The 23,238-nt window shown below is 45.1% G+C and overlaps 3 protein-coding genes across 3 annotated transcripts in view; all 3 read left to right on the forward strand.

The window, feature by feature from the left end:
- The first annotated feature begins 2,570 nt into the window (after positions 1 to 2,570).
- LOC311350347 (protein tweety homolog 2-like) lies at positions 2,571 to 7,257 on the forward strand. Its single transcript, XM_084470352.1, has 8 exons — positions 2,571 to 2,635; positions 2,765 to 2,820; positions 3,761 to 3,853; positions 3,967 to 4,059; positions 4,318 to 4,460; positions 4,912 to 5,100; positions 5,709 to 5,787; positions 6,709 to 7,257. The coding sequence occupies exons 3-8, from the start codon at positions 3,794 to 3,796 to the stop codon at positions 6,787 to 6,789; spliced, it is 645 nt and encodes a 214-aa protein (XP_084326478.1). The 5' UTR covers positions 2,571 to 2,635; positions 2,765 to 2,820; positions 3,761 to 3,793; the 3' UTR covers positions 6,790 to 7,257.
- Positions 7,258 to 8,133: 876 nt separating this feature from the next.
- On the forward strand, positions 8,134 to 11,681 carry LOC311351514 (charged multivesicular body protein 6-like). Its single transcript, XM_084471660.1, has 8 exons — positions 8,134 to 8,294; positions 8,652 to 8,761; positions 8,982 to 9,069; positions 9,384 to 9,470; positions 9,852 to 9,917; positions 10,208 to 10,288; positions 11,073 to 11,148; positions 11,277 to 11,681. Exons 1-8 carry the CDS (start codon positions 8,229 to 8,231, stop codon positions 11,324 to 11,326), a joined length of 624 nt encoding a protein of 207 aa, XP_084327786.1. The 5' UTR covers positions 8,134 to 8,228; the 3' UTR covers positions 11,327 to 11,681.
- A 517-nt stretch (positions 11,682 to 12,198) lies between these two features.
- LOC311396550 (BAR/IMD domain-containing adapter protein 2-like) overlaps positions 12,199 to 23,238 on the forward strand; it is a 33,574-nt gene continuing 22,534 nt past the window's right edge. Inside the window, exon 1 of the mRNA XM_084488788.1 lies at positions 12,199 to 12,427. Coding sequence (XP_084344914.1) covers positions 12,356 to 12,427 — 72 coding nt within the window. The 5' untranslated portion in view covers positions 12,199 to 12,355. The remainder of the gene's footprint in view (positions 12,428 to 23,238) is intronic.

Here is a 23,238-nt window from a genome sequence, read left to right on the forward strand (position 1 = left end):
TAATTAGTGGTCTGCGAGAATTGCGCCAGTCCTTGCTCATACCTGCAGGTGTCTGCAGAGTTTTGACTAGTTATCAACATCAGTGTTGTTTGGGGGGGTGGGGGGCTGGGGTGGGTTGGAAGGTGAGAGATAGTTCTGCAACTATCAGTGATTGGAGGAAAGGCCTGGGAGACATCTAGAGGCAGATTAGTGAGGCGTCAGGACAAGTGTTGCAGGCTGGTGGCATTGATAAGGTGGTTACCCGATTCAGCCAACTCACCTGCCTTTTTTTTAAATTAATTTCTTCCATCAGTTGTTGTGTAAATAACAATGTGACAGCATGTCTGTTAACTGGTGTTTGTGTGTGTGTGTGTGTGTGTGTATGTGTGTGTGTGGGGGGGGGGGGGGGGGGGGGGAGGCAGTATAGTGTATTGCTAGTGTGTGCGGGTGTGTGTGTGTGTGTGTGTGTGTGTGTGTGTGTGTGTGTGTGTGTGTGTTCTTCTTCAGGCATGCAGGAAAGCTGATTACAAGCCCCCAGCCTTTTCCGTTACTCAACCTTTAGCCTCATGCTGCACACAAAGCTGCTTCTAGCAGTAATTACTACAGCTAGCTGGCCAATCTCTCTCTCTCTCTCTCTCTCTCTCTCTCTCTCTCTCTCTCTCTCCTCTCTCTCTCTCTCTCTCTCTCTTCTATTCTCACTCTCCTATTCTCTCAGCCTCCCTCTTCTAGTCTCTCTCTCCCTCCCTATTCTCTTCTCGATTCTCTTCTCCTGCCTTCTGCCCTACTTTCCCCAAATCACCTCCATCCACCATAATGACACGGTTTTACACCCACCCCCCAACCCTCCCCAATCCTTCCCGTGTTTGACAGATTGTTCACTCTTGCCGGTGTGCAGCAGTTCAAACTACACCGGGACTTACTAGATGAATCGCAGCCAGACTGTATTAAGGGCAATGTCTCAGGCTTTACCACATCCCTCTGTGACGACCGCCGGCCCTCCTTCATGTCCCTAGCGCTGTCTACACGGACCCCGCTGAGGGGGCCCCAGCAGTGTGGTTAACCCCCCAGCGATTGGCATCGGGCCCCCCGCCATTAACACCCTGACATTTAATAAAGGGAAAGAAAGAGGAAGGGATGGATTGAAATGATTATTTATTCTGCTGTGTGGTTATTATTTTTTTTTACCAGGAATGAGGAAGTCCAATTGATAGCTGGTCATTTTGGGTCTACACACACACACACACACACACACACACACACACACACACACACACACACACACACACACACACAGAGAGGTAACTTCAATCTGTTTGTGTGTGTGTGTGTGTGTGTGTATAGGGCTTTTTCCCCATCCTCTCAGTCATCCAAAGAGCTTTTTACATCGAATGGCTCACATTCACAGATTCAGTCCCACATACACCAATGGCAGCGGGTGTCAATACTGCTCGGTGAGGAGACAGCCAGGAGTCAGGAGCGGCTGGGTTGTCTCGCTCAACTCAAGCTGCTTGGGGATCCCAGTATCGAACTAGCAACCTGCTGTGTCTCCTGAACAGGATCTATAACCCTCAGCACTGTAATGTATTCATATTTCTCTGAGAAATCTTGATCAGAGTCTCCGGACTTGAGGGTGTACTTTTGGCTTGGCCAGTGGCACTGAACATGAACTCTGTCAATCCTTGACAAATCAAAGCAAAAGACAACTGGAGTCGCACAGTTATCAGTGGCTCATTGGACTTCTGGAGGGTCTATAAATCCTTTTTAAATTATTCGCCCGTGTTGCAGATTAAACAATTACGCCGTTAATGGGATGATGCACTCTTCTGGACTGCGGCTGTCTCGTCACGACGACAGATCGAACCGTGTGCGGTTATCAGCCAGCCGGTCTTAGCGAAAGCCTTCGGGTCCACGGGTCAATCCTCTATTGAGAGGGGATTAGCAAGGAGCTCTTCAAGCCTCATCGATGTCAGGCGAGGCCAGGAGCGAGCGAGAGACCACGCCGGTGCACCCATAACGATAAACAACGTCCGACCGTGTAATGGGCCACATGTAAACACCTTCCCCAATATGCCGCACACTGTACATCCATATCAACTGAGAGCAGGACTGATAATCGTAGTGCCCTTAAGTTAATGGTGGACGGTGGACTGCTGCGTTAATATGGGTTAATATGGGTTAATATGGGTTAATAGCGGGTTCATTTAATACATACCACCTTATTGGATTGTAGGGTTTAGAAAAAAAACATTTATGACCATAAAGGATTGCGGCAATTCTGCTTTGAGACAAACATAGCAGTGTTTGTTGTGTAACAAAGTTGAATGTGTCAGGATACCTTCAATTACCTTAAATATACGGTACATACTTCCAACAAAGGGGACGTATACGTATCTGTGTTTTCGGGGGTTGTTTGTATACTATAATTAATTATGGGAAAGTGCTTTGGAAGAAACAGCCAGTGTAACAGCCAGTAATTTCACACAGTGATAGCCTTGACAATGGCATTATTTACTAGCAAACACAAGAAAAGTGTTGAAACCGTTTTCCTTAAGGGTGCTTTACATAGCGTCTTTTGTATTCACACAGGGCACAAGTGACTTCTGTGTGTCCCCAGACAAGTTCATCGTGAATCAAACAAAGGATTTCCTCAGTGCAGGTAAGTTATCCCTGTTGTGATGCGATGCACACTCAAAGGCTTGTTCTGAGATTGACTAGTGTTGTTCTCTTCCATTTTTAAATGCGTCTTTGTTTTATGCCTACTCCATCTCTTTCCCCTGCATATCAGATGTGGCACACTACTATTTATTCTGCAGCCCCAACCTGCCCAGCCCGTTTCAACAGGTACTGACAACCGTCTCCTTCAAATCAAAGCTTCTCTATTTCAAAGCTCGGATCTCTGTTGCCTACTTCATGCAGAAGACCAACGTTTCCCAGGGCGAGTATCCTGAAAGCAGGTTCAGGGCCCTGTTGTTACGCCTCTTAACCAGATTGACACTCATTCAGCCATTCACAGCATTGGCAAAGGCTGAGGCTTTACCAGGTCGTTCCTTTGTTGTACACTTCCACTTCTAAAGAAACATCAACGTAATTATTTAATTAAATTAATGTCAAGCATCCAACACAAATTTTCATTACACCCCCCATAAAATGTTCTGATCAAACAACATCTTTATTCAGCGTGTATCCTTGTCCTGTCTATAAACATCGCCTCGGGCTATTCCACGGTACGCCGCTTTCCTTAATCAAATGTGTTTATTAGGGTGCGTCTTAAAGCGGAAATGCTAAGCCTTGCCGTAATTGGGCAAATTCATGGAGGCAAAAGGCATGACCTGTTATTATCACAGTATACCCACAATGTCTATCCTCATTGTGTCAATTAGTGGAGCTTACTATGAAATGTGCTAAGCGGATATGGAAAGTCTTGTCTTATTGCTCAGCCAATCAAAATATTACTGTGTGTGTGTGTGCGTGTGTGTGTGTTTGTGGATCAGGCAGTTGAGGGGGGGGGGGGGCTAATGAACAAGGGCATTGAAAAGTGAGCTTGAGTGGTGTCTGGCATGCAAAGATGTGTTGGGATCGTTTCTGCCTGACTGTTTGGCAACAAATATGTCCTCCTTTGACAATAACAGAGAGTGAACTGCTGTTCTGAGAGATGAGGTTCTTAATGATGTGACACCCTTTGTCTTGGTGTCTGTGTGTGTGTGTGTGTGTGTATGTGTGTGTGTTTGTGCGCATGTGTGCACATGTGTGTGTGTGTGTGTGTGTCTGCCTCTTGTCACAGTCCCTGACAATCTACCAGCGGTCCCTCACCACCATGCAGATCCAAATCCAGGGCCTTCTACAATTCTCAGTGCCCCTGTTCCCCACGGCCGAGGTGAGTGGCCCTGGGGGTCCCAGCTGCGACCCCTCCCTCCCGCCCCCCCCCCCCCCCCCCCTTGTGCCCCGAGACATAAAATGTCCTATCATCTTTTGTGACTCACCATGCAGAGAGATCTCCTGGGAATCCAGCGCCTTCTGAACTCCACCGAGTCCAACCTGCAGCAGCTCACGGCTTTCCTGGATTGTCACAGGCTCCACAAGGTACGGCCAGGTGTGCGCCGTTGCCGGTGGCTTGTAAATAAGGGCCCTGACTGTTTCGCTGCGAAGCACAAAGCCTGCACAGATGTGTGTGCGAGTGCGTGTGTGTTGGTTTTACTTTACGTGTGAGGACTGTCCTTTACTTTGACGGCCCAACTTTTGTCTGTGTGTGTGTGTGTCTGTGTCTGGGTCTGTGTCTGTGTGTGTGTGTGTCTGTGTCTGGGTCTGTGTCTGTGTGTGTACGTGCGCCTGCGCCTCTAGGACTACCTGGATGCCCTGATGGGAGTGTGCTACGACGGGGTGGAGGGGCTCCTCTATCTGAGCCTGTTCTCTCTGATGTCTGCCGGTGCACTCTCCGCCCTGCTGTGCTCCGTCCTACGTGCCTGGAAACTCATCGGCGTCAGGCCAGTACAACCGCACCCCGAACCCCCCGTTGGTTTCTCGAGCGGGCTGTGAAGCGATTTTTTTCAAGTCTGAGATTTGTATTTGCGACACACACACACACATACACATCGTTTTATGCTCATCTGCCTATAATGTCAGTGGATCCGTGTGTGTAGGCACATTGCTTCACTAAGGCTGCACGACTAGTAGTCGCTATTAATCTTTCTTTATAAGCAAATATCAACAGCTTATAAGTCTGCAGTCTCCCACGACCCCATGTGCATATCAGGCGACCTCAAAGATTGGAAGACACCCCGCTGACCCCTTAAAGATACCCTTAAAAGGCCCAAATCTCAGTCCCGGGACAAGGTGATAACACATGCACTCTCTGTGTCTCTCTGTGTGCATGCGTGTGTGTGTGTGTGTGTGTGTGTGGGCGGGGGTGGTGCATGCGTCGTTTCTCCCCAACAGGGACAGAGACTACGACGACATCGACGAGGAGGACCCCTTCAACCCCCAGGCGCGGCGCGTGTCCTACACCCCGGGCAGGGCCAACATCCACAGCTTCTGCAGCTACAACAGCAGCCTGGGCAGCGAGGTGGGCCTGGGAGGGCCACCGCAGGCCGCCAGCGCCAGCACGGCCCCCCCCGCCGAGTACATGTGAGTCGGGCTCTGGGGTTGGGGGGGCGTGTGACGTCGCGTGTGGGGGGTCTATGGTTCTGCTCGCACGTCGTGCGCAAACAAATCGCTGAAATCCCCAATGAGAAAGGAAATATGAAATCCCAAACACAAAAAAGTTGCTCTTCCTCCTGAGCACCCCCTCAGCTTCGCCCGTTAAGGAGGAGTAAAGGCAGGAGATGTATTCGACCATTTCAACCCCCCCCCCCCCCCCCCCCCAACTGTGTGAGGGCTCAAACCAGCCAGATGGCAACAACAGTGCTTCCATGGTACACTACCCTGGTATACTTAATATATTGTATATCATACAGACAGATCACAGTTGCACTTCACAGTGGTGCTATCATCACTGATACCCTTAACTTCCAGCAAAGCGCTTCTATCCGGCAAAGCAGGCCTTGGATGGCGGTCAAAGGCGCCTTTGAGGCCGTTTCATATCGCATCTTTTTTATCTGGCCCGGAATGGGCATTCGCGTCTTTTGTCCAGCCACGAGTCGACTGGGGTGGATCCATATTTAACAAGGCCGGCAGACTTCCTCTAAACATTAATTCACGTCTCTCTCCTGTATCTCTTCCTCTGTCCTTATCAGGAATCAGTCCATGCTGTTTGGAGGGAACCCCCGCTATGAAAACGTCCCATTGATAGGCAGAGGATCGCCCCCCCCCTCGGTGGGTCTGCCTCCCCAGAGCCCCCAGTGAACCCATTCCACACTAAATCTCTACAGGACACGGCAGTGACACTTTATTATGATACAGACACTTTCTGCTGGTCAGCTCTTTCTCACAAGCTTTTCAAAGAGTTCCGACGTTCACCGTTTGGTCGGCATTGTTGCTTTACAAATAATGGAACACTGCCATCTGGTGGTCGCTCAGTGATTTACATTTTATTTGTGTGGACATTGCCAAGGCACATTTGTCCGTCAAATCAAGTTTATTAGACGGACATTTTCTGCATGCACTGCGCACATTTGTCCCTTGTTGCGACTGCATGAACACACAGCTTTTTCCTTGGGTAGAAAACATGATCTATGTTAATTAAAAACCGACCAAAGTATATACAGTTGCATGCAAATTGCGTTCTACTACGTGTGTAACTGTGTTTTTTGTGTATGGGAGCAGAGGGGCATCCACATACAAATCCTGCACTGCTTGTCTGGCCAGGTCAGCCAAGAATCATTTGGTTCATTTCCAGAACATAAACCCTGCTAATCCATCACTAATTAGGCTACCAATTAGGGTGAGGACATCATTCTTGGCTACGGGTCACGCCCGGGACAGCAATCCATCATGTTCTGTTTGTGCTGGTCGCTGCCCAGGGCTTACATTATCGTTTGGCCAAGTACCCCTTTTTAATTATACAAATGTCTGATGCTGTCCTATCACAGCTTGCCTTTTGGTTGGTTTTGTGTTATTTCATACGATATATATGTTATATTTTAAAGGTCCCATTTAAGTGTGGAATTTTGGATTCACACACGTTAATGGCTTTAATGGCCAGTACACGTTCTCACAGTCTGCATGCTGATCCCATCTCACTGGTTTTCTTTGACTTCTTTTGCGTAACGTGTTCTTATTGTTCGTACTCTCCAGTATTCCCCCAGCATGAGGACTACCTACCTGTCCATGACCGACGCCCAGATCAGACACTTTGGGACGGACTTCCAAGTGTAGCCTGCCGTCCGTGGATCATCACAGCCAAGCACAAGGCCAGGGGACTGGGGTCTCTGTCTAGGGACGAGGGGGAGAAGGATATCTTCTCGCTATATTCTCGTTTACAGGGGCCACATCTTGCGGTCCTGGTTTGGGACATGGTAAAAAAACACAAGAGAAATATATGGTCTGGTGACGACTGATTGCCTCTGTGATATTGTGAGCGGAAGTCTTGACAGTATGGCGATTTCTACGACTGTAGACACTGTCGTCATATGGTGCTCTGATGAATGTTAGCATCTACGTTTAGTCACAGGAAGAGAAAGTGAGCTGGACCAAACAAATAAATAAGTCTGGCTTTTGTCTGAGAGTTTTGTCTATATGTGTGGCCTGCATGGATATAGCGGGACCACGTACACGGTCAGCCTTTTGATGTCAACGAGGATGCAATCAAACTATGTTCAATTAAATGTATCGAGCCCAAAAGTCACAATGTTGTACTTTGTATTGACAAATTCTGAAGCTTTGATGGAAATTGGAAATTTTAATTTCTACAATTGTTAAAGACTTGTTGTATGAAGATCACTGTAGAACATGTAGTTTCCATTTTATATATATATATATATATATATATATATATATATATATATATATATATATATATATATATATATATATATTGAAGATTTGTCATCAGTAAGAACAAAAACAAAGTAATGCACCACTGTTGGGTTTTTTATGGACACATTTCGGAATACTTCACTCTTATAATTCTGTCACCTGTAATCAGCGTGTTCATTTGTATTGTAAATGTCTGGTTAAACCCCTCCCACTAAACAAAGTTAATATGAATCCATCCCTAAGTTGAATAAATATATAGGCCCTTGGGGAGGCCTATTGGTTATAATCAGAGTTTTAAATGACAATCCGTTAGTGCCTGTTACCAACTCAATTGTTCATGTTATCTTGCACAAGGATATGTGTCAATATATACTGTTTGCCTATAAATTAAATTGACCATTAATTGTCTTTCAGTAGCCTGATACATTATTTGGATTATCATGTCAAAGTAGGCCTATTTGTTTTCATTTGGGATTTGTATGGTGAATGACTATCAATACGATGTACTTTGATACATTTCTATATATTGCTCTTACGGACATGTTTTCAAGGATTTTCCTTATTATTAGTGCTTTGAAATTGTTTAGGAATCGGTTAAAATCGCTGCCTGCAAAGACGTTTCCAGGAGGCATTTAGCTTTATCCCTGCAAAGCGTGTAACACCTTTTGTCCCACCTCAGTTGCCATACAAGATGGGACTAGGGGGCGCGGCTATGTTAGCAACCTAGCATGCTAACAAAAAAAAAACAACAGACCGCGACATGTTTTGTCAAAGCCATTCAAAGAAGTAACATCTTTATTTGTTAAGAACGAGTTATGTAGCGGGTATGAGGTTACGTAATGGGAAACGTTTTTGGGAGAAAGAGTCACCCTTCTCGAGTCACAGAGCAGGACAGAGCTATACTGGTAAGTCCTTTCCCCCATTAAGCAGGTCGTAGTAATACCTTAGTAATGCGGTGTTGACTGCATCACAGTCACAGCTAATGGGGCATTGTTGTTACACATCCGCAGACCTACCATCAAAAAGATATAATATAATCCCTCCCCCCGTAATTATATAATCACTGTCCTGGCGCTGGTTTGTATTGTTTCAGCAGCTAAAGAACAGCCTGTGGACTGAAGTTATGTAGATGACAGTACAGTCATATGTAGGCCCACTCTATCATATGTATCTGTATATTGGACAAGGACATTGAAAGCGTGGTGTTTGTATTGTTATACGAACTGCAATAACACACGTGTTCTTTTGGTCTGTCGTTTTAGCAACTGAAACAGCAGAGGGATAAACTGAAGCAGTACCAGAAGAGAATCACACTACAGTTGGAGAAAGAAAGGCTTCTGGCCAAACAGCTGTTGAAAGATGGGAGAAAGGAGTAAGCCCCACTCATATTATGATTACTCATAATATAACATTGCATAATTGTATATTAGTTAAATCAATGACGGTGTAATACGTGACAGCTGGTCTGTTGACACTGTTCATGGGGCCGCACCACACTTCACTCATCTGTGTTCATCATTCAGTCAGACTTGTCGACACAAACAAGGATGTGACCGATCATTCATATTTTGCATCTGTTTTCTTCTCAATAGGAAGGCACTGGTTCTTCTTAAGAAGAAACGCTACCAGGATCAGTTACTAGAGAAAACTGATAATCAGATTTCAAATCTGGAGCACATGGTAAGATACTTAACGCCAGAGCTTAGCCGGTTATAGGTCTTTAAGGGTGTTTGTTGCTGTAATTTGACAACGCAAATGTTTGCATTACATTTCGTCTACCCTAAAGTAAAATTAAATAGGAAATGCAATAAGAACATTTCGTTTTTTATCTATTCTAAAGCTCAGGTTTTGTATTTTATTTTAGATTTGTTCGTTTTTTCCTTATTGCGTGATTTAATCATTATATGCTAACACATTTTGTCACACTTGTTTGTTTGTTGAGCTTGTCAGGTCTTTTCATGAAATAATGGTTTTAACAATTTTTTTTATAACAGGTTCAAGACATTGAGTTCATCCAAATTGAGTTGAAAGTCATTGAAGGGCTGAAAGTCGGAAATGACTGTCTGAAGAGTATGCATGAGGTGAGTTATGAATGCACCCTTTTGTAATGAGTTCTCCCAACTCCTCTAGTACTATGCTTTTGTGACAGACTTTCAAATTTACTTAATTTTCCACATACAATATTGATTCTGTAAAGTGTCCCAAGTTAACATGCCAAAATGAATGCTCTCTTTAAATGTTTTCTTGGTGGAAGATTGAACAGCGCACAAGGCATTTGGAATTTGTTTTCCGAGCACAGCCTGAATGCAATGTTTGGAGATTAATGGATTATGAAGCAAATCCTCCACTACAGTGATGTGACGGCAGGCAGTGTTTAGAGCTGTCTCGGGAAATCCATACACCCCAGCTACTGAAGAAATTGGTCATTCTCAAGCTAACCTTTTTTGCATTTGCTTTGTCAGGTGATGTCCATAGAGGATGTGGAGAGAATCATGGATGAGACGCAGGAAGCCATTGAATATCAAAGGGTAATTCTACTGCCTCTAATCCCTCTTGTATTATTTCCCTCCCAGCTGTATTACAGCTATTTTTTTTTTTTATGTATACGTATATGACAGATAATTGTATTTTGCATTAACCTAATATAATGACCTGCTACAAATGTGTTATTACTCCTCCTGTGTTCTTCCACAGGAGTAATATTTCATGGCTAATGCATAGAAATCATGTTTGTGTATCAGCTTTTTTTGTTCATTTTAAACTCTGAATGAACTCTAAATGTTGCCCACTAATAAAATAAATGGCCATTCTTCTGCAGCAAATCGATGAGATACTGGCGGGCACGTTGACCCAGGAGGATGAAGACAGTGTTCTGGCGGAGCTTCGAGCCCTCACTCAGGTGGGTGCCTCTTCTCTTGTCTTCCATCTCTACCACTCGGTAATATCACTGCTAGTTGTGTGATCAAAATACATGTGATTGATGCCGGCCGTAATGTGACTCCATACCAAAATGAGCTGCCCAAAATGCTAAGGAGGAATCAGCTGACTCACTCTAATTTGACTCATAGTTTCGAGATGACAATGCCCAGCATTGCTTTTGATGGAGGGCAGTGTTTGAGCATATTTGTTAGTAACGAGAGAGATGCAGTAGTAGGCGTGAACACAAAGTTAACATATCTCAAGAAGGTCATAATTATGGGCACTGTCATGCCTACAATACAGACCCATAATTAACCTAATGAGCTACACCTGTCTACACCCTCTGGTGCGTTCCCTTCAGACACGTCAGGACATTGTGTGTGTGGCTAGGTCGGGCGTTCTGTTCTCACCCGTGTCATTTAAACTTAATCCCCAGGCGGGAGATCAAACTTAAGTTTCCCACAACAATGATAACCCTTACATTAAAAGGGAATGCACTCACACTAGGCCAGATCTAACCCCTCATTAGCCCAAGTTGGTCCAAAACACTTTCCTCACATTTAGAATGCCTCATCATCTCCGAGGTCTGGCATTCATTAAACTCAGGCCAGGGAATTAGATACTGATATGTGTTGTTAAATGACATTTGAACAACATTTGCTTAAACGATGCACTGCCGTGTACAAGTAGTGGCTCAGTCGTAGCATGTGTCTAATTTGAGCCTGCTAGATCTTTCCTTCTGTTCACTGACCTGTGTTCCACAGGAAGAGGAAGTACAGCTTCCCGACGTTCCCACGGAGCCCCTTCCTGAAGTACCGGAGGCAGCCAATGTTCAGCCAGGTAAACATGTCTGTTTACTTATGGCTCAGTTTCATATCCTTACCCCATGTGTGTGTGTGTGTGTGTGTGCGTGTGTACTTTGATTCAAACCGGTAGTAATGCCTCCATTTTGTCCCTGACGTTCGTAGACCGGATGCGGGCGAAGGAGAAGGAAAGGCCTGAGATGTTGGCAGCGTGACGAACAGAACCAGTCCTTTACCAGTTTACCAGTCCTCGGTGGTTCTCCACATGAAGGCCTACATACCCGGCAGGCACTTGTGCAAAAAGTGTGCAAGCCCAGGCAGTGTTTTATGTTTCAATAAAAATGGCAACTTCTTGGCACCGTAGTTGGCATCACAATGAGCACTGTAGCTGTGCTGAGTTGCGCTCGGCTCCACTGTACATTTTGTTCAAGTGAAAAATGATTTTCATAAGTCGTCTGTTTCTGTTTTTGTGAAATTGTTCAAATACTATTGTATTATACTACACTGATTAGGACACAATAGAATGGCATGAGGGATTTTTAAGTGTTTCTACATATTAAAGTAAAATATGACGAAGATGTGACTTGTTCATTTCTTCATATCGGCCAGAAGAGGGCACCACTATACTAAGAATAGGGGATTTTTCTTCCCCGTTAACCATATGCTATCCTAGACTTCAACATCACAAATTCACCTATATGCCTATTGGTCTTTACTGTCGACCTGTGGTCGTTTTAGTGTTATTACAACCTGTTTTAAAGGTGTTACTACTACAATAAGGAAGAAACTTAGTTACTCGTTAAAACTAGTATTTTATTAGTGCTACTCCTTTATTCAACAGCCAAGATGATACATCTGCTACCGATATTCTCAGAAAAAATAACTGAATCCTCCATTTTAATTTCAAACGCAGGATAATATATCTATTCATAATTATATTAACGTAATGAAAGCACTTTTATTTCGTTGATTAAACCCAACCAAAAGCACGGCAACTCAAGACAAGAGGTGGCGCACGGAATTACATTGTGACTACAGTGCTGCGTTCCAATACCGACTCCGGTCAGTGGCGGTGAGGGGTGCGTTCATTGTGAGCAGGTTTTCAGAGACCTGCCTGCCTGGGTGCCGCCGCCGCCGTTCTCTCAGTCGTGTGTTCACCTCGTTCAATCCAGTGCTGCTGTCATCTGTTTACCCAGTTTATACCTTATACCTGGATACCTTTTTGGTCAAGGAAAATACAGTTAATGGTTTTGCCTGAAGAATCCAAGATGTCTCGCACCGACGAGGTTCACCGCATCACGGAGAATGTCTACAAGGTAGTGTTGGAACTCATTAATAAAAGTTTGGTTTCTGTAGGATGCATTGCAGTAGTAAAAAGCGCCGTGCGTATAGCTGATCCATTTTTTGTTGTTGGCCGTCTTCGATGATGCGGCTTCACAGTTTTGGATGTATTTATTGCTATGTAGGCGTAATGATTAGGACAATCGTTAAGATAGTCTGCAATGTCTTCTCTTGATGGGTAGAAGCTTAATCTCACCGAAATTCCTTCAACGTTGAGGAATGCGCCACCCTTCTGAACCTTTCACGCACCTATTACTGATTAACCGTTTGACGTTGAATACATCAACTGTTAAAATCTAGTTTTTCTATTTGCATTTTAGTATACATTGAGCGTTCCGCTATCGAATAATTAACCTCGTCAAGAACACTTCATTTAACTTGCTTTAGGAGAAGGGCATTGCCGTGGCTTATGTTAAGTGGGTATGCAGAGGCTTGGCTTTTGTGTTGCAACAGGTAGGCTACTGCAAACATTTGCCTTTTAGGGATTTCAACATCCATCCAAACCGGTTCTGCAGAAATTGACCCACCTTTTCCTCGAATATAGGTTAACCTCTTCCGAATCTATGCAATTATAAGACTAATATTAATGAAAATATGATAAGTGAAAGCCTGCAAAAATGTACGTACATTTGTTGAAACCCTAGTTTGAACCTCAACGATATGCTTTGTACAGCGTCTTTGCTGGCTGCATTGCTTTGAAAATAATGTTTAAATCACAACTGTTGCCATGTTGGACGGACACACACACACACACACACACACACACACACACACACACACACACACACACACACACACACACACACTAGCTTATGAGAGTATTTAATTTAGTGCCACAGCCATATCCTCTGTCAGTTTCATGTCCATGTATAAAACCAGAGTATCACCTAAATCCACTTGAAAGATAAATGTTTACAACAAAATCTCTCTGCTATTTTTCACTGGTCCATTGACTTAAGGCACCCCTACCAAATCAGTCTAAAATGAGGCCATAGTGACCGAGAAGTGCTTTCAGGAGGGAATAGACATTCATCTGAATCAGGTCAGATATGGTGACGCCTGTCACATGGACCGGCTGTTCATTAAGAGCCAAAACCAGAAGGCAACGTTTCATTAACCACTTCTAAATATTCCCCTCCTAGCCTACATTCAACTCCATTCAATGTTTGTAGAGTGACTGTGTGCACCACCACACCTTCCAACATCTGTTTTACATGACGCTTTCAACACCTAAATCATGTAACGGTTGACTTTTAAAGATCCGTTGTGTTCTCCCCACGGTGACCCCTGCCCCCACCCCCGCCAGCGAGCCTCGTCTCTGGGGGTGAGGAGCAACACTTGTCAGACTCGTGCCGAGATAGAGCGGCGATGGGCAGCGGAGTAGAGAGACTCTGCTCTCCCCACCAGGGATCTGACACTCTGGCCGAAGAATAGAGGCTACATTATGTGACTGGATAGGTTTCATGTTCCCCCTGGCTGCCTCGCTCCTTTATACTATCAGCTAGATCGTCCCCACGTTTTATTTTTTTCTAACGCTTTAGTCAAAAATCAAATTTTCTGCTAAGGAATACCCTGAGATTATTGATGAACAGTTTCTATCGAGAGACTGAGATTAGACATGCATTTCTTTCCCTATGTTTAAAAGCTGTCTCTACAGATGTCTATCATATCAAGTATTTCCTTGAATACCTGTCAGATTGACCATTACTAGTCCTTCACATTGCCTTTATAATAAACATTACACAATCAATCATTCAATAAATAGTGTCACATAGGAGTTCATTGATTACAGAAGCCCCCTCCAGATATTACACACCAGGTTATGGTTGAACACAAATCAAGCAAACGTTGATTAAACATTCCTTTAGTGTAGTGTGTGTGAGGCCGTACTTTCGCCATTGATGTATTGACTAAGTGTCAGACGGTCGTAAAGATTAAGTTGAGAGTCAACATGTGCCGGCCACAGCAAGTTACTGGAGTCAGTAGGACGATAAGATGCTGAGTAATCGCGTATAAAGAGACCGGGAGAGAGACTAGGGAGAAGGGAGGCGGTGTGGGGGGTGAGGATCACTCTGTGGTGACTCATGACACTGGTGATGTGTGCATGATGTTTGTGTGTGTGCATGATGTGTGTGTGTGTGTGTGTGTGTGTGTGTGCGCTAAACAGGGCAGGGATTGTACAAACAGCAAGGGTGTGAGTTAAACTCCCTTTTGTGTGAGCTTGTTGAGTTGGCAAACGGCAACCAGGCACTCCTTTTCTGGGGGGGGGGGGGGGGGGGGGGGGTTTGATCGAGTTGGCTCTCGTCAACCGAGAGCGTAAACCTCTTGAGCGCACCATGGCAACCCGCGGCCCCGTCCACGCGGTGACTCATGTTAGCTTTTTGTTCCTCACGCCGCGGCGGCGGCGCGGGCGGCCTCAGACACGGCGCCCAGCCTGGGAGTGATGCCGTCCCCACGGCTGAGCCCCCATGTCAGGGTTCACGTTCAGTGTGAGAGTGTGCGCCCACACTGACACTTGTGTGAGTGTGTGTGTGTGTGTGTGTGTGTGTGAGAGTGTGTGTGTGTCTCAGTGTTTGCACTAGTGCTTGAGTGTTAGGTACTAGCGTGTCCGTAAGGTGCTTGTGTGTTAGTCGTGTGTGTGTGAGAGAGTGTGAGTGTGTGTGTGTGTGTATGTGTGTGTGTGAGCAAGTGCCACAGTGATCCTCACCAGCTGGCCGTGTCACTGGACCAGGGACCTCCGGCTGGCAGGGGGAGAGAGGTAGTTCCTCAGGTCAAGCCTCTTAACGTGCAGACAGATAAAATCCCCTCCACAAAGCTTTCAGCTGGGGAGGGAGGGAGGGGGGTGCTTCACCTGTAGCCAACGAGCACTCACTAGAGAAATCGGTAGCGTACCGTGTTTCTCTTTTGCGCCGTACATGGTTTCAGTCTTTGATTTCTATGACTGGAATTCCGAGTCACTCTCGGTGACACCGAGCGCACCCTGGCAGGGAACAGAGCAGGGTGTGTCCCGCTGATCCAACCCTCGGGACAACACTCCCAGAGAGTCAACACGGTCCCCGCAAGCGCGGCGGCTACCATTATCTCAAATGGGTGTTTATGAGAGAAAACTTAAATGGAGTGGCATGACTCTCCGCAATCGCCCGGATCAAACTGACGCACACACACAAACCATCATCCCGGCAGCGTTTGAGGGCCGCTCAGGGCCATATGGGGGGGGGGGGGAAACAACTGAAAAACGCAACAAACTCATATTAAATCCAATGTGTTTTCTTCCAAATGCAGGGGTATTGTTCCGTTAGCTCGTGTTAAGAGGACATTTTGTTTTTTTTTACTACGAGCACCTGCTATGCTGCAGGAGATCTGGACAGGTGGTCTCTTAGCAACAACACTCTATATCCTTTTGTGTTTCTGTCATGTCATTGTGCGGAGAGACCTGCAGTTGGTGAAGGGTTGGAGAGAACGAGTGAGAGATAGTAATGGGGCGGGGGGGGGGGGTTGAAACGGGGAAGTCAGGGTATCGTCGTGTGCGTGCGCATGTGTGTGTGTGTTTGTGTGGGGGCTTAAACCAGACAACGGGGTGAAAAGGGTAATACCTAGTTTTCATACGATGGAAAACGTTCTCTGAGGGCTAAATGGCAAACCAGCACTGTCACTAAATGAGAGATGTGTGCCACAGCTTGACATTCTATACATACACAAACAGCTCCGTTCCTGTAAGACCTACCTTGCAGTCAGTTGCAAAGGCTCAGCCACTCCTAAACTCCATCAATCACTGTAATAATCTACTCTGGGACTTCATGACATGAGGCAGCTCTCATCATGCGGCTCCTGGAAGAAAAACAAAACTGAAATGTGCTCATGAAATCAAATCTTTCCAAAACGTCACAGTGCCTCGGGCCTTGGAAAAGATGCATTATGCTACGCAGGAAACACTATCAGTCTCGTCGCCTTGCAAACGGCAGATTTCTTTTCGTTGTGCCTTTTTTGACTGCGATGCAGCAGAGAATATTGAGCTCCACACCCACCTGCTCTCGGCGTGCAGGGGTGGATGGCTTACAGATATTCCCTCTTTTCCTTTTGACTTTGCATAGGTTTTCTTTTGACTTGCCTTTCCAGGTGAAATTTTAAAGAAGCATGTCTGTTTAGTTGAGGGGCAACCCCCCCACCCCATTCCAGGAACTCATGGAGAGTGTGTGTGTGTGTGTGTGTGTGTGTGTGTGTGTGTGTGTGTGTGTGTGTGTGTGTGTGTGTGTGTGTGTGTGTGTGTGTGTGTGTGTGTGTGTGTGTGTGTGTGTGTGTGTGTGTGTGTGTGTGTGTGTGTGTGTGTGTCCCCATCATCCTTGTGAAATTGTCCCTAATTACAGTGGAGCTACTCTGGGCTGCAATTACACATAGAGGAAGGGAGATGTATAAATGCTACACGAGCACAAGGGGAAAAAAACAGAATTGAGCAGAGGCTTCAGACGATGACATTCTTCACATCCAGGGGTAATAGTTAGAATTACTCCTGGGGAGCTGTATGTTTCCATGACTCTCATTGGCAGCTCCTAATAAGCATTGATTATTCATGCTCCTCCCACCCATAGTTGAGGCGAAGCTACCTGCAAGGAGGCATCTTCTATGGGTCTTGCGTGCTCATGGCCTTTTTAAATACGGGCATCAGGCATGCATACCCAGTAGGGCTGAGCGATTTGGGGAAATTATCGAATTGCGATTACTTTGACCAATATTGCAATTGCAATTTTTAATTACTTAAGTTCCTTATGTTCTGTATTTTTCACTAAAAAAGCAATAAATCATTCTTTAGTATGACCAACACAACATTGGAAGCAGTCAACATATAAACTGCTCTTTCCTTTAGGCCAGGCCGATGTGGTGAGATGAATTGATATTACACACATCTTTATTTAACTATTGAATTGTAAAAGAAAAATAAATATAAATCTTACTGATCTCCAGTCAGTAATGGTAACAAACCACAGCCTTTGCGATTTGCATATTGCATTCTATTATATCATAATTGCGATTTTGATTTGAATTCCATTAATCATTCAGCCCTAATACCCAGTTTTCCCACACCGAATGCCCCCGGGCAGTGGAAGGGTGGTGTTAACCATGTCTGTTAGGGATTGGTAAGGCTGACGCGTGTCTGGTGTGGTCGGTACAAGGGACACACACATTAGGTGTAATGGTGCTAACATCTCATTAGTCTACACTGCTATCCTCAACAACGGGTAGATGCCTCCTTTTTTAGTCCCATATTCTTCCTTTTTGTCCAAAAGCACATAATGTGACAGAGCTCTTTTTTTTTTTTTTCATGTAATGGGGGTTACATGAAAAAAAAGGGTTCATGTAATGCCTTTATGCCTCAATCTGATTTATTTTTCATACAAAAGATGAGCCCTATCAGAAATGTACTAATGCAGACATGCCTGGTACCTGGTATCATAGTTTAACACGTCTAAAAAACTTGATGAGACTCATAAGAAGGGACATTGGCAGAGGATATAGTTCCAAAAAACACATCAAGCCTTTAAGATTTGAATGTCATCTATCAATATCGCCGATGTTGGGCTGAATGTACTTTTGGAGTCATTTTGCAGTGAGACATGTTTATTCTGGATAGAACATGCCCAAGAATGAATCAGGCCGGAAAACGAAAAGCTGAACATTTTACTTGATTGACTGGTGTCGCTTAAATGGTTAAATTAATTGGATTACATCATGGTTCATCATGTTCATCATCTTGGTTGGAGTAAAAACAATGATATGCCATTGCCCAAATTGCTTTTGTCTTTTTTTTTTTTTCCATTTCCAAAACAAAAACAAAAAAAGTGTAAAATTGGGATAACTGGATTCTTCAGGATATTTGATGGATCGTGGTGGTTGTTATTCAGAAATCAGAAATATTCAAAAATCCAGAATTCTTGAAAGTTATCGCTTAATGTGGGAACACAGTACTAGGGGGTAGTCAACCAAAGAAAATCTTGATACACTGGAAATTGACTGCTCAATCACGTGAAAGTAACACAAGCGAAAAGAGCATATCAATCGATCAACCGACCTGGAGTGGTCAGCTCTATGCATTTCACTATGTCGTTTATTTGTACAGGCTTGACGTTAACATAAAACAAAGTGATTGAGAAAATGCAGCCCAGCATTTTCTTTCCCGCCGACCTCTGCGCCAATTCCCGCTGCACGGTTGCAAACTAACTTAATGGGCACGTCAGCCAACTAGTATTGATTAAACCCTTAAGCACGTTATTGCAGCACTCTACCTCTGGGTACCGCATACTAGGTAAATACAAAACGGTACATTACATACTGTCAGCTCCTATCACCCCCGTCTGTGGTTCTCTCTTGTAGTCTCACACCGAGCTAGCTACCTTACTTTAACCATGACTGTAAGTGGCTGCGATAAGGTTGCAAGATTAGTCCCCCTGAGGAAGCGGTGTGGCGCCGAGTCTTTTTAATTGGATACCTGCGCCCGGTGGCTGAGCATAGCCTCTCACACGGCTTCCTCTGGACGCTGGAGTATCCCTAAGGGACTGACCTAACCTTGCCACATGTCCCCTGACACCATGGTCAAGTGAGCATGGAGATATTTACCCTGTTGGATCGCATAACGGGAGGTAAAAAGGATGCTGTAGTAGGGTGACGATTGGTTGGTTGATTCACATCATATGGTCATTTAATTATAGAAGAAACTGATATGTCTGTTGCTGTGACGACTAGGGATGGGCCTGAGTAATTGTATGCTCTTCAGGACACCCTGCCTCCACTAATACCCAAGTACAGTTAGGCCTCCTCCAAAAGCTTGGTATTTCCAACAATGGCGAAGAGAGAAGTGTGTGTGGGACACTTTTCAGAAGGCTATGATTTGATTCTTGAAGACCTGAAGTATTGTTTGGCTCTGTATTGTTGTAAATATATGTTTTGCACTCAAGTCCACATATAATTAATTTATATATAGTTAATTTCTTTAACCTCTTCAGTACTTCAGTGTCTGTTTTGTTCGGCTACTGCTACTTCTACTGCTACCGCTCGCTACTACCACTAATTACACCAATTCGTTTGGATGGCCGTGTCAGCGCAGACGTTCTTTCTAGGCAAGTGTAACTGTAAAGGGGAGGGTCATGGTTTCCCCCGTTCTGTGCATCGCGTGGCATAAATATTAATACGGCCTACTCTCTGCGCCTCCCTTGTGTGGGGGGGCAGGGATTATTTTTGATTTAAAGTGCGCAAATGGAATTACTCGATTCTAATCTTGTCGGAAAAACCATGAATGTCTGAGAAGGAACGCTGAAAAGCGGTTCATTGGCTTTGAGGATGTGTGGATGCAATTGGCACTGGCCCATTTTCTTGTAATTGAGCTGTGCTCTCTCTCTACGGTTCCCCAATTAAACACACACTTCTCCAACCCTATCAGGTTCATCACCGTCAAAAACACCTGATATCTAAGGAGGTCTCTTTCTTCTTCATATCGAACAAGTTAGATGAGGATCAGATTCCTTTGGGGGATTTTTGTAATCTTTTGCAAGATCAGAATCTCACACACCAGAATCCAGTAACCGCTTCATAATAATAATTTATATTCTTATTTGTATTTGAATTACTGTTACGATTGCCATCACTGGGATTTCTGCACAATGATCTATGGCAAATGGTTATTTTTCCCTAAGGTCCAGCTTTAGCTGCATGAGAGTTTTTTTCATTTCTTTACTTGCACATATTTCTAGTTCTAGCCCGCCTGGGTTTGCTTTTCATTCAAATCAATTGTTTCAATGACCCGTACAATAGCCCCATGGTAAGATGTGCTGATGGTGATTATCAACTCATGGGTAGTGGTTATGTTTACCAGAAACTTCTCATGGACAATCCGCTCATTTTCAGTCGTGGTGGTCACAGCGAGACTGCAGCTGAGGATGACCCTGCCAAAACCTTGAACGCACGCTGCTGATATGATTTAGAACAAAGGCTCCCAGTGTGTGTGATTGCCCTGTTTTCAGTCCAACTCCCACTCCATCCACTGTCTTTACATTCCTGCTTGATTAAATCAACAGGGTTCTGGCCTATGCTCTATCTCTCTCTGCCCCTCTCTCTATCCCTCTCTGTCCTATAGCCTCAACACCTTTGCACACTGCAGGGGCAAATGATGTCTTCTCTATATCATTTTAAGCATCTGCACAAAGCTAGGAGGCGGCGATGCCAGCGTTTAGGGATTGGGGTTGAACGGACTAATTGTTTGTGTCGTTTTTTGATTATGTTCTTCTGTAATCCCTCCGGCCCAAATCACCAGTGTTATTTTGCAGTTGTGAAGCATGCCCTGTGAGACGAAGGACACTGTGTGTGTGTGTGTGTGTGTGTGTGTGTGTGTGTGTGTGTGTGTGTGTGTGTGTGTGTGTGTGTGTGTGTGTGTGTGTGTGTGTGTGTGTGTGTGTGTGTGTGTGTGTGTGTGTGTGTGTGTGTGTGTGTGTGTGCGCACGTGAGAAGAGGTACATTTATATAGGTCACAATGAGTACACATCTATCATCATTACTACATTCTATTTATTTTTGGGCCGTTTGTCTGCCCTTGATGGATTGTCTCTTTTGGACGGGGTGGCCGAGCGAGAAGGCTAATTTTAGTCCAGCGAGAGGGACCTGCGCCGGTAGACCATTGTGGCCTCCCCGTATGTCTCTGTGCAGGCAGCGGGCCGAGGCTTCAGCCGTGAGTTCCCCGTAACCGAAACAATGTCACGGAGAAGGGATTCTGCAGAGAAGGGGACACGCGTGATGACTTTTCAGTCTCTTGCTTTTCCTCCAGCTGTTGTCGCCCGAAAAAGTATTAACGAGTTCCTCTTCCTAGTCGTCTTGGCGTTTCGTGTCACGTGGCTCGGTGCCTCTCGGGCCTTGTTTTACAATTAGCTGCCTCAATTAGGGTAAGAAATGTGGAGCGATTTAAAAGTGGAATGGCAGATTTAGCAACAATAAGGCCTTTTAAAGGATGGAAACAACCTCTTTTTCAACTTACCATTCAAGCTTTTGTTTTGATGTACCACACAAAGCATTGTAATTACTCTTTCATAGTGTATGTGTGTGTGTGTGTCTGTGTGTGTGCGTGTGCATGTGCGCGCTTCCCGACTCCATTTCAGTGGGAGACAGTGCCACAGTGAAGCTGCACTGCACTGGCCTTGACTTTATTATGTAATCCTCCCACCGGTTAGAATCACCACTACTGTCTTTCTCGGTGTGTGTGTGTGTGTGTGTGCGCGCGCAATCCTTTCCTGTCATTTATCGTGTGTGTGTGTGCGTGTGCGTGTGCGTGCGTGCGTGCGCAAGCTCACACGGCTCACATTCCCTTTCAACCAGCTCCACGTCAGCACCAGTTAAAAGACGTTGGCATAAACATCTCCCTAGCAGGTCCCTCGAGGAGCAGGCGAGTCTTTAATCTTCCAGCGAACGGAGAGACAGGCTAACCTTTTTTGGAGAGTGAGTGCGAACTCGCGTATCTGTTTGTTCTTCCTCGCCAGGAATCTTCCGTTCGGCTCCTTCCATTAGCGCGTGTTGGCGTAGGCCCCCCCCCGTTACAAAATGCAGGTGGAAGCGGAACATAAAGCGAATAAATATAAACACGATTGGAACCGGCAACTGTAACTCTGTCCTGAAACAGCCCGTTTCCCCAAGGGAGTCTTCGCAATTAGCAGAAGATAAATGGACAACTCCCCCTTTTTTAAGAGGGTAATTATTAATGTCATGTGCGCTAGACTGTTTGAATATGCAACCTTGAGTCCTCAGTTAGGACTGCTCTCTGCGTTCTCTTGTCCTCAAGTGGTCCTCGCTTTACATGAATGATGTCATGGGACAGGCCATGTAGGTGGTCTGTGTGGCGAGTCCATTCCTGGGTCAACGGCGGTGTCTGGTTCATTGTGTGCAAAGCCATTTTGGCTACCAAAGGTATAGTTTGATGTTTCGACCACCATGAAATTGGTGTTCATTTTGCTCGCGTCCTGTTCACGATTTTCCACTACCATTCCTATGAGTAAGAATTACCCTCTAACATTCTAGTCAACGGGGAAGAAATGTGATTTCAGTCTCGTAATACAAAGCCAATCATTTGGGCCTTAGACAGGTTTTACTCTATGGACATTTCAAGTCCCCTCCATCAAAGGGGCCAGTATGGATGGTTTCCACTGCGGGTGGCGAAAATCTCATGCAAACAAAACAAACCAAACAAACCACTGGGTGTCGGCATGTATTCTTGACAGGCTATGATTCAGGCATGGGTACTGTACCACTGTTGGCCTGGGTTATAGTCTGTCTGCAAAGTTCATATTCTATTTAAGGTTGACATAGGGCCTATTTGTCTTCCAGAAAGGCACTAGCCATTGTGTATTTTGACCTGATGCAGAGCAGGCCAAGGCCCATACAGACACACCCTCATCCTTTTTTTTTTTTTTAGAAACCTCAACTCCCTTTTGTTACAAGATAGTTTCGAAACAAACCGCAGAGCACATATAGTCCAGGACCTGGGATGTTATTTCAGTTTTAAGAAAACCGCCGCTGCAATTGTCCCCGGGTCAATGCCGGCGGCCTCCAAAGGAAATGTCTTCCTGAACACTTTGCCACTGGCTTGCTGGTTTTATTGTTATACCTCTTATTATTATTATTATTATTATTATTAACTAGCTTCCCTCTCGCAGCAGAGCAGCAGCAGTCTGCTAGTGCAGCGAGGGCTGCTGCTGCTGCTGCCGCTGGTTGTCTCCCCTGGCAGTTCCTGCCTCGCTGGCTGGGGACCCACTAATTG

The sequence above is a fragment of the Micromesistius poutassou genome, assembly GCF_964030765.1.
Source record: "Micromesistius poutassou genome assembly, chromosome: 1".
Classification (NCBI taxonomy): Eukaryota; Metazoa; Chordata; class Actinopteri; order Gadiformes; family Gadidae; genus Micromesistius; species Micromesistius poutassou.